General features: G+C 40.7%; 1 protein-coding gene across 1 annotated transcript; it reads left to right on the top strand.

The window, feature by feature from the left end:
- Nucleotides 1-8,190: 8,190 nt before the first annotated feature.
- On the top strand, nt 8,191-10,805 carry pou4f4 (POU class 4 homeobox 4). Its single transcript, XM_088012435.1, has 2 exons — nt 8,191-8,822; nt 9,816-10,805. The coding sequence occupies exons 1-2, from the start codon at nt 8,682-8,684 to the stop codon at nt 10,785-10,787; spliced, it is 1,113 nt and encodes a 370-aa protein (XP_087868561.1). The 5' UTR covers nt 8,191-8,681; the 3' UTR covers nt 10,788-10,805.
- The last annotated feature ends 835 nt before the right edge of the window (nt 10,806-11,640 follow it).

Genomic DNA, 11,640 nt, shown 5'->3' with positions numbered 1-11,640 from the left:
TGTAATTATTAAAAAGAGGTGTAGCAACAAGTTGGTTACCACCCCTCTTATTATATGTAATATATAATTCTCTTTGCCAGATAAAAACAAATAAATGATATAGGTCAATTTTCTGCTTTTCATTTGATTTTATAATTATTCTGCATTGAGATAGTTGCCAAATAATTGTGTACATATAGTTATGCTCCTAAGAAAGTTGAAACTTCACTTTCACTTTTTTGAAGGCCCGATGTCAGATCAGATTTTAATTAACAAGTTGGATTGACTAAAAGCTCTGCAGTAGCTCAAGAATAAAATGAACACTCAAAAACACAGCTTGTCTAATAACTGCACACACAGTCTAATGTGAGAGAGTCTGTCCAAGCTTGGTCAAAATTGCATCATGTAGGAATGAAGCAACACTATAGAGAAGAAAACAAAAATTCATCCACCGTGATGTGAGACTCTGATCAAACCAGAAAGAAACTACTTTAATTTGTTGCTTTTTGCATAGTTTTTTTTTTTTTTTTCTATTTTGGCTTCTGTTTTAAAAAAAAGAATAACCATACGGAATCTGCTGTGGGGTTCTGTACAATTACACTTAAATGGTTACATGTAAATAATTTTAGAAGCTTGTTAAAACCAAATGATGACTACAGAACAAACAGAGGGTGCATTTTCTTTTATACCATAACACTATATGCAAAATAAAGTAGAATGACTTCTGTGTCCCAGAAACTAAATAACACGTCAGTTTTCGTCAGTTTTCTGTCTTGTGAAACCACAACCAGTGTGAGAATGTAAAATTTAACATAAATTTAAATGCTGATTTCAACACAAGGCTGCAGTTGAACTGCGGTGCTGTGTGAGGTTCTGGGTTCAGGACGGTTTGGTGCCTTGGCCCAGTTGTGCTTTGATACGTTGAGTTCAGTGCGACAGCGGTCCCCTCGAATATTCTGAGTAAACAGGCCTGCAGTTATAAAGCTTTTACACGCCAATCCTGCCCAACATTCTCTTTATGTGAAAGTGCTGCAGGGCTCCGATGCATAATACATGAGCACTCAGTTAATCTATTGATCCAAAATATGTCTTCTCTCTTTCTCTGTCTCATTTACTATCTGTCTTTTTTGGACTTGTCAGTCCCTCTCTTTGCTTTTTGCTCTGTTTTTGCTCCCACTTCTTTTTTCTGTATCTGCTCGTTTTCCATCAACAGCCTAATTACAGCATGTGGAGAGACTCAACACGAGATTAGAAGAAGAGATGAGAGAAAGTCTGACATTAAGGAGGTGGAGATAATGAAAACAGCAAGCATGAAAAATGCAGAAACTGTAAATAAGAAATAACCCAGTGCTAGAACACTGGTTGGAATACAAAGAGGAGAAAAGAAAATCAGTGTGATGATGAAGAAAACTCACAAACCCATGGGTCAGTGAATCATGTGGTGCGAAGAGTCAACAAACTCAATGAATAAATCATTTTAGGTGCAAGTTCGAGTTCACATCTTGGTGGTATAATTTTAAAAAATGAGACGAAAATACATATTGATCCCAGACCCCAAAGCCTAACAAAAGATTTTCTGGGCTGAATGAGATGCTGATGGTTGAAATGAAAGTTTATTCCTCTTTAAGTTGAAATATTTTATCTTCATAAATAAGTTTTTGAAAAATTCACAGAGGAATCTCATCTAAACCAAAAACAACACACAACCTTTCCAAATTGTGCTATTACAACACTTTAGCAAGGAACTAAACTTTCCAATACAGCTGTCTGACAGATTGCCTTGCATTTGACTCTAAAATACTTTGGCACACAGAAAAGTTCATGGTGGACTGAATGACTTTGACATGGCCAGCTCCGGTGGTTGTAAAATGAGCCCAAATCATCTTCCCTCCACCACCGTGCTTGACTGTTGGTAGTTATGCTGACATTTCTTCTTTGGTTTCATTTGTCCAAAGGATACTCTAGCAGATGTAGCTTTGCAAAGCTAAATCTGGATGATCAGCTGGACAATCCTGTTGATCATCAGCTTATAAATGTGTCTGCCTCCTGCAATCACTTCTACATCCTATTGAAAAAGTGAGAGTGAACTTAGATTATCACAGTGTTTGAGTTTTGTACGTCCGGTACCACTCCATAGATCAGGGGTGGGCAACTCCAGGCCTCGAGGGTCTCCTGCAACTTTTAGATGTGCCTCAACTTCAACACACCTGAGTCAAATAATGAAGTCATTAGCAGGACTCTGGAGAACTTGACTGTACTTAGAGGAGGTGATTCAGCTGTTTGATTGAAGTGTGTTGGACCAGGGAGACATCCAAGAGTTGCAGGACACCGGCCCTCCAGGACCAGGATTGCCCACCCCTGCCATAGATAGTAAAAATGTGGCATTTGTTGCAGTTTTTGCTCACTTGAGTTTACATTTAAATAAGTTAAAATCTGGTCAAAACCAAATGACTCTAATTTGTCATGATACCGAACACCCTAGAGCTGAAAATGGGTGTATTTTATTTGTGTCAACACAGTAAGGGTGAGTAAAGGCAAAAGCAAAATGTCAGGATGTTTGAAAGTTTAGCTAAGGCCAAGAACATTTTTAAACGTTTTTAAAATATGTGTTCTTTACTACTTTGTGGTACCAACGTGGTCGTCAGGACAAGTCAAATGTTGCATTTCCTTTGAACACCTTTCTGATTACTAGTTTTAGTCTCAGTACGGCCTGTTCTTAGATCTTGGTATCAGGATCTCCTGGTGATACATGGAGGACCTTTGTACGTATGTTCTCATCACTGAAAGCTAAATGAAGCAGAAGAACAGTCTACCTCCATCTTTCACTCTATTTGAGCAACAAAGCCATTTTCAAAACCAACAGGCGCAGGTAAAGTGCACAGAATCTCTCCCCAAGCGAACCTACTAACCTTTTCTTCCAGCCTTGTGTCTTTAATTTGTACTGGCAGACAATTAAATATTTACCAGGACCCCTACAGGCAATTACATTAAAAGTGTGTGGTTAGACACCGCCTACCCTTCGGCATGCCCCCTTGGTGAGAAGCGGAGGCCGATTTTGGTGAATGGTCGCAAACTTTACAACGTCAGATTTTACTCGCTATCAATAATTCAAAGCTAGAGGAAGTGGAGAAAAGAGGAAAAAGGAGTGCACAGAAAAGAATGGGGGTAAAAAAAGGAGAAGGCAAAGGCATGAGGTGAGGAGGCTGTGGTGGATGTCGGCAGAGGGCTGCACTTCAGTGTCCATTTGCTAAATGTGGCAGAAATACACGCTGTGGCAGCCATGTTCTGCTCCCTGAAAGCTTTGTGGGATGTTAGATCCCTCAGAGTCCATGCTACACCCCGAACATACGAAGGCACCCATGCTTATCTGCACACAGCACACACATGCTCTTACTTTGTTAAAACACACAGCTTAAAATACTTTCTCTAACAGATGCATCTCAGTGACATGTATCCTCGCCAAACAAAAGACCCTCCTGAAACTAAAGCTAAGTATCTCCAGTAGCTGAAAAAAATGTTAAGACATTAGGTGTGCATAACTATTTTTACCCGGGGAAGAGTTATAAGGTCATTTACAACTAACTTAAAGTGTATTATAGTACAGTGAAAGGTTGCCTACAAGTGAAATACATGAAAGATGGCTGAAAATCTACACAAGACTGAAAGCATCCCAACAAATTTACCTCAAGTTTAGATCGTTCAATACTGGAATACTGAGGTAAAAGTATTCCAGTGGCCTGAGCTATGGCCTTAGCGTGCTTAATGGTTAAATTTATGACAGTACAATAAGAAAAGCTATGGCTTGTCCAGCATGGTTGAGAGAAAAAAAAATGTAACTGTACAAAAACAGAAGCACAACTTTGCAAAGTTTCATCTAAATGAATCTCTTTTGGAACATTGTTGTTTGGACAGATGAGAATAAAAATGTTTATCCATGGAGCACAAACACAAACACCTCATACACACTGTCAAGCATGGAGGTGGAAAAGTGATGATTTGGGCTTGTTCTGCAATGAATTCATTTGTATGCCAAAGTATTCTAGAGCACAAACGTTGCTTGTATTTAAAGCACTGATTAGATTTGGAAACCAAACACAAGGGTTGCAATACAGAACCCCTCCTTAGGCATCATGCGTTGCCCATGTCCATCCTGTGAGTTGCAAGCAACCTCTCTTTAGGTTAGTATCTCAACAGCACACTTTGATCAACTTGAACAATGTAAAAGCACAGTGATTCAAAATGGGAGGGTTGTTGTTATGTGTTTTTGTGGAATTATGATCTGAAAAACTGGTTAAGCTTATAGCATCAGATCAATGTGCAGAAATCTCACATAGCACAGTCGTCTTCTACAACAACAGGTCTCTGGTCCAGCAACTTTCTCTAGTTCTTTAGGGTGAGATCTCAAGATGTCCCTTCCCCAGAAGAGATATTTGGTTCTTTGCCCCCAACCTTACTCAGAACATGAGTGACTTAAGACATTCCTGGTTCATCTTCACCACTTACTTGGGTTTAACAAATCTGCCCAACAGACACTGCAGCACTCTCCAGTTGAGTGTCCAAAGCATTACCCAACAGTTTAGATGATACAGTCATTTAGCTTAGCAAAAAGTGACTTTATACTAAATGTGCTACAGACCATGTGGTGGAGAATGATGTTGTTTATGGGTCCAATGTCAACACCTCAATCTGATTCAGAGTCTACCTGTCCCACCTCTTCCCCTTGTCCAAGTAACACCATCATTGGGATAACAACCCTTAATCTGCCCCCTCCACCCACACACACACACACACCCACCCACACCCACACCCACACACCCACACACATACACACACACACACACACACACACACCCCCACGCACACACACACACACACACACACACACACACACACACACACACACACATTAACCCAGGAAAACATTACTGGTGTTTTTCTCAAAACAGCCTATCATCAATTACATCTTTCTAGCAAATTCTAGTAATGAATTACCTTGTTTGTTGCGGAGATGCACATTGTTCCTGAAAAACATACATCCTGGTATCTGCACATAGTTGTAAATATGCTTATTGGTGAGACTGAACCACAAATCCAATGAGATCTTCCAAAAATGGATAATGCATATAAACAGGAGACCATTTTTCTGTCAGAAAAGAAGAAATTCAATTTTAAAACATGGAATGAAACATCACATTATACATGTTTGTCTGAGACTTAGTGCAATGTGTATAAAAGGAGAAAATTTGATACTCATTTTATTTGCCAGCAAAGGAAGTAAATGTTTAATTCAAACAGTTTTTCTTGCTCAATTTGGTGAACTTTGAGTGTGAAGCATTCTCTTCCCTGCCCGCAGATCCTTCTCTGATCCCAGCTGTACTCCCTGCTCTATGTCTGTACAGTGTCGCTTTCCCAAAGGACTGTCCTGGCTGCCGGCGTCCCACCGGAGAGCGGTGATGTATATTTGATGAACGGGTGCCGGGGACCCTCTGGAGGGCAGCAGCTAGGGCAGGACAATAGGTCTCACTCAGGTTTCTTGACTCTGTGACCAACAAGGAGGCTCTTGTTGTCGGTGAGTCAGGGCTGGCGGTTCAGCCACGAACTGAAGAGCAGGAGGCAGAGTAACAAGAGCAACACAGATCCTGTTACATGGTACAGACTAAGGATGCTTGTTGGAAAAAAACCTGTGAAAATTCTGTTTCTGACACATTCAGAGCTGATTCCCAAGGGAAAAAAACACAACTGTAGCATCAAATAAAGGGAGGCTGAGAGTTTGTTTCTGAGTTCCTGCCTTCAGAGCATGACACAAAAATGATCATCAACTTCAATAAAGCTGGTACTTCTCTGATATTTAAAAGTTCTTCTCAGTTGATGCAACACATATATAGGGACAATTTTACCTCAGTTGCATCATTTCAAGATGAATTTGCATCCAGATATTTGCAGATTGTTTCATCCAGTGCATGAGGTCATGTAACATATCCTCACAATGAACATTTAGGAATCTGGCCTGAGAAGCCTCAGAATTAGATTCTGGTCAATTATAAATCAATTTATTATAAATTGATTTCCCACAACTTCCTCAACATCTTTTTTTTTTTTCCCAGCATTATTTATTTTGATATTCTTGAAACAACTTGATATCATTTATTAATTATTTTCATTTTCCATCTGACTTGGATCTTGTTCTTCTGATCTGACATATATGTTGGGTTCTTTCATGAAGTTTGCATTTTCTCCCTAAGAATGCAAATAATTTCTCTGGGAATTCCAGTTAAAAGTGACTGTGTGCATGAGTGTTTGTCCTGTGTGTGTCTGTGTTGCACTGTCCACATGACAGATAAGTATAAATGGTGTACAAAAAGATTTTGTCATTTTTAAGCACACTTTCTTCCCTTTATTAATTTTTAGACTGATTGATTCTCCGATATTCAAAGTGTCAGTAACTCCATAAATACAGGTACAGGTATCATGAATTGTACCTTTATCTCAGGAGATCAGTTTTATAAATGAAACTTGTATGTCATTCAGATTCATTGCATACACAATGTTAACTTTGTGTAAACTGCCAGCTAAAAACAAAAAAAATCAGAAAGGGTGACATTTGCATAAAACCAGTAAAAAGGGATTTTTATTACAGAAATGTCAGCCCTCTGATTAAGGATGTCCCCAAAATGTCACTGTTTGTAAAAACATCCCACTTATAGTCTGTGCTGCTTTACTCTTCCTTCAGACGCTGAGATATTGATTTTAAAATAAAACAACATTAACTTTGAAGATGTGAAAAGATGAATTTGGACCATTAATTATCAGACCATCTCTCCTTTTGGCTCATGCAGTTGTAACTCATTCCCTGGACATGTCTGTGTGAAAAGTTTCTTGAAGCACTGAACCCACTTCAGGGGGAGGTTATCCCTGTGGAGACTTTTTCCCTCCACTCAACTTTCCATTAAAATGCTTGAATGAAATCAATCAATAAGTGGGAGAATAGCCCCCTAGGTTTAGCAAAAAGAAAGTATTTAGTTTTGAATGCATTTTTTAATTTCTATTTTTAAAGAACCAGTAACAATTATTTATCATATTTATAGTAGGTAAGTTTTTGTTTTTAATTTTTATAGATGACATATCAGAGATGGAGGCAGGGAACACTGCCAAATATTCACATCCCTCCCACTATGAAAGGAGACTTTGGGTGTTTATGGGCATAATTACCCAGTTTGTGAGGACCCCTGCCTTACTAGCAGGCTGTGACCTCTGACCTCTCACAGTTCATGTGTAAATATTTCATTGTTTGCTGGTTGTTCTGTTCAGTCAGGCCTATTTATTGTTTAATTGAGAGATGTGGGCGTGTTTCTGGAGAGCAGGGCATCACTTCTCACAGCCAGAAAGTGAATGAATCACAATTGATTTATGTGTTAGTTGTTAATAAAATGAAATTGGTGGATCTGGAGGCGTTTGGATATTTTTTTCATTATTTAAAACTTACTTTAATGACTTTTTGTTACAATTAAAACAATTTGCATGAAATACCTTCGTGAACCACAAAAGGAAAGTAGACCTATACGCTGGAAGTTAATTTCACTTTTTTTTGTAGCCTAAAAGGCTTAATAACTATTTTCTTACCGAGAAATTTATAGAACATTTTGCAAAAATATTCCTTTTTCTTGCTACAACTTTGATGTGTTTCACTGGAAGTTTATGCGTTGTCACTGTGAAATGGAAAGAAAGCCATACATGTTACTAATAAGAATTTGAGAAGTGCAGTTTGTATAATAAAACTTGAATTGGAACTACCTGCCTCCAGAGGTCTACCTGGTTGTGATTTTATCTCAGTATAAATCCAGTTGACCTGTAAAGGCCTCAGAGGTTTGTTAAAGGACTTTAGTGACCAAACAACATCAGGAAGACCAAGAAACACAGCAGACAGAGAAACATGGCTCAACACCTATACACTCCACACTTTTCAATTTTTTCTCATCAATCACCCATAGTTCATTCTTTTTCTTCCACTTTGTGTTGATCTGTCACAGAAAATCCCAAGTTTGTGGTTGGAATATATAGACAAGTACTGCAGCTTTTGTAAAGCTTTGTACAGAACTGTGACTTTTTCTAACTTTAACTTTTAATAATGCAGATTTTTACATCTTGCAGTAAATGCTTTGTTATGGAAATCTTGGTGATTCCTGTTCTGACATAGCTTTTTGTTGTCCCGGTTCTAATCTGCAAATGTTAAAGAAACATTTCTTCAGCAGAGTGCTACCACAAAGCGTCCCTTCTGGTTGTGGGCGTGGCCACAGCCAGGTTTCTCCATGTGATTGGTGGAGGAACGCAGCGGGAGGGAGGGCTGGTCCTCCAATGAGGAGCAGCCTGTGAGGCAGTGGTCTAATATAGGCGCCGGAGGCAGGCAGCATCTTTATAATAGGAGTCATTCAGAGTGGAAAAGCAGACAGAAGGTCCACAGGAGTCCAGGAGTTACTGCTCCTTACCTTTTCTTTTTCTTCCCTGACTTAAAGGCGAAACTCCCTGAGTCCGATCCGGGTGACTTTTCTTTTTTTTTTTTTTTTTTTTTTTTGATCCAAACCACCTCTGCGAGCGGCAGGTTGTTTTTTTTCTATTCCTCTGCGAGGCGTTTCTCTCTAGGTAAAATCACCAAAACGGAGCCGAACGAGGACGACGGACAGCGACCCTCCCTCACTTCTGCAATCATGATGTCGATGAACAGCAAGCAGCCTTTCAGTATGCACCCCATCCTGCACGAGCCCAAATACACGCCCCTGCACTCCAGCTCCGAGGCCATCCGCAGAGCCTGCCTGCCCACGCCGTCGGTGAGTCTCACCTTCCTGCCCGCGAAACTTCACAACAACAAAAAAGCGCAAACCAGCCGCAAAATGGAGACTTTTTCTTCTTCTTCTTCTTCTTCTTTTTTTGAGGATTCCAATAGAGGACTTAAAAGTACAAGGATGTTTCTTAATTACTTAATTTAGTGGGTAAAATGAGTAAATTCGCACCAACAACTTTTAATTCCGTCTAAATCCGTTTTACAGCTTTAAAAAATGTAAAGAAAAAATTATAAAAATAGATTAATGTGTGATCACAACGGCACATTTTGTCTACAAACGAAACTGTTTAATAAAAACAGCCTTAAAAGTTATAAGTTGGAGAATTTTTTCGTTTCTACTTTGCTCAGCATAAATGAAAATAAAGATCTCCATTATATGATTGTCTTGTAATGTTCTTTAAGGATTTAAAATGCAGAAATCCTGAAAAAGTTCTTTAGAGAAGGAAAACGGATGCTGCGCTCCCACGATACGTCCGAAAGCGAAAGAAAAGTTAAAGATGGATGCACAGTGCGTGGAGTGAACTCGTCTTTTCTCATATTGTCCCATTCATATTCAAACTGGTCTCGCTTCATCGTCCGCAGGAATAATTCAGGAGATCGTAAATATAAATTTTAAATGAATATCCTTCCACGCGGACACGCTGCCGTGGCTGTAGGAAGGAGCCGCTGACAGGTTGGAAAACTGAGGTCAAAAAAATCTAGTCAAAGTTTTTTCTTTGGAGGTTTATAAAATGTTCAAAAGGCTCAAAATGATCATGGTTGCAAATTTAAACAAATTCTTCCTCTGTTTGGTGATTTTTCCTCTAAAAGTATGTTAAGTTTTGGTTTCAAATTTATTTATTTATTTATTTATTTTTTATATAATTATATGCATTTTTCTTTTTACATGTGTTTTATGTTAAACTATCAAATAATTCATTGTTTTTAAATATTAGAACAAGCAGAGAGAGTCTGGCGCACTCCGCCAGTTTAATTAGCAGCAGTGTTGGTTTAGTGGCAGGTTGCTCTGACGGCTCTGCCTCTGTCCTTCCTCCTCTCTCAGCTTCAGGGCAACATCTTCGCCGGCTTCGATGAGACGCTGCTGCAGAGAGCCGAGGCTCTCGCCGCCGTGGACATCGTGGCCCAGAAGAGCCACCCGTTCAAGCCAGACGCCACCTACCACACCATGACCACCATGACCAGCATGACCTGCACCCCGACCTCCTCCTCCGCGCACCTGCACCACCCGTCGGTGCTCACCTCACACCACCACCCGGCGCACCACCAGCCGACGCAGGGACTGGAAGGAGACCTGCTTGACCATCTCACCCCGGGGATTTCTCTGGGAGGCATGCCCGGCTCGGACGTCTGCTCCACGGCCTCGCACACGGCTCACGCCGCGGCCCACATGTCTGCCATCAACCACATGCAGCACCACCACCACACTCAGTCCATGAACATGCATCCGCACGCGCTGGGATCCCACGGCTCCCTGGGGAGCGCTGGCGGGGACGCGGAGCCCGACCCGCGGGAGCTGGAGTCGTTCGCTGAGCGCTTCAAGCAAAGGCGGATCAAACTGGGCGTCACTCAGGCTGACGTGGGAGCGGCGCTGGCCAACCTCAAGATCCCCGGGGTCGGCTGCCTGAGCCAGAGCACCATCTGTAGGTTCGAATCCCTGACCCTCTCACACAACAACATGGTGGCCCTGAAGCCCATCCTGGAGGCCTGGCTGGAGGAGGCGGAGCGGGCGCAGAGGGAGAAGATGTCCAAGCCAGAGATCTTCAACGGCGGCGATAAGAAGAGGAAACGCACGTCCATCGCCGCGCCGGAGAAGCGGTCCCTGGAGGCGTATTTCGCCGTGCAGCCGCGGCCGTCGTCGGAGAAGATCGCCGCTATCGCCGAGAAACTGGATCTGAAAAAGAACGTGGTCCGCGTTTGGTTTTGCAATCAGAGGCAAAAACAGAAACGGATGAAGTTTTCTGCGACGCACTGAAGCAGACTGCGACAGACCCGAGGGTCTCTGAGCCGGTTTCCACAGAGACAAACCAGAGACAAGCTGCTGAGGCTGGTCTGCTGGAGCCGCACTGTCAGAATCAACAAGGTACCGGCACGGTACCTGCGCCTTTTTCCCGCGGGAAGAGGCTCTGCGTGGCGCACAGCCAGGGCCGCAACGATGCGCACTCAAAACAAGTTTCACAATCTCTTATTGAGTCTTAAATGACTCCAGTCTGGCTTCGCACATTCAAATACATAATATGTTGTTTCAAAATGTAAGTTTAGATCAAGTAAATTTGCTTCTTTCCCAAGAAAGATACCAGATAAGAAATACCGTTTCAGATCGACTGTCAGGGCGGTACTTAAAACAGGTCACATCGTCTTTTCCCTCAATTTAATATGATTTTTATACATTTTCATTCTTAAATAGAAAGGCAACTGATGTTAGTTTTAATTTCAGAGAAATTAAACTGGCATCTTTTGTGAAGAAAAACATATAAATTTCTGACAGAATCCGAATAATCCATACACTGAAAAAAACTAATTACTTTAAATTACTTGGTTAAGTTGGTTATGATGAACAGCTAAACTTCCACGTTTTTACATTTTGTTGGATTTAATTTAAAAATAATTAAAAATAAAAAAAAGTATTTGTTTTGCAGTAAAGGCATATAATGCCACTGAAATCACGATAAACGACTTCTGTCAACACTGTAAAAATGAATTTTGGAGAGTATTAATTAATGCCCATAGAATTTTAATTTGAATAAAAAAAATTGTGTTTAATAATGGTTAAATTCTCACATTAGGTACTATCTTCTGATGATTTTTTTTTATATAATAAATTACGT

Source organism: Poecilia mexicana, unplaced genomic scaffold (assembly GCF_051168715.1).
Source record: "Poecilia mexicana isolate PSO_F unplaced genomic scaffold, ASM5116871v1 scaffold_14, whole genome shotgun sequence".
NCBI classification, from domain to species: Eukaryota; Metazoa; Chordata; class Actinopteri; order Cyprinodontiformes; family Poeciliidae; genus Poecilia; species Poecilia mexicana.
Note: the sequence above shows the minus strand (reverse complement) of the source record. Positions and strands in the feature narration are given on the sequence as shown.

Bases quoted from the DNA above. Each gene is read 5' to 3' on its own strand.
- pou4f4 (XM_088012435.1), top strand. From the start codon at position 8,682: ATGATGTCGATGAACAGCAAGCAGCCTTTCAGTATGCACCCCATCCTG. The intron at 8,823-9,815 runs GCGAAACTTCAC...GTTTAGTGGCAG, and splicing joins TGAGTCTCACCTTCCTGCCC to GTTGCTCTGACGGCTCTGCC.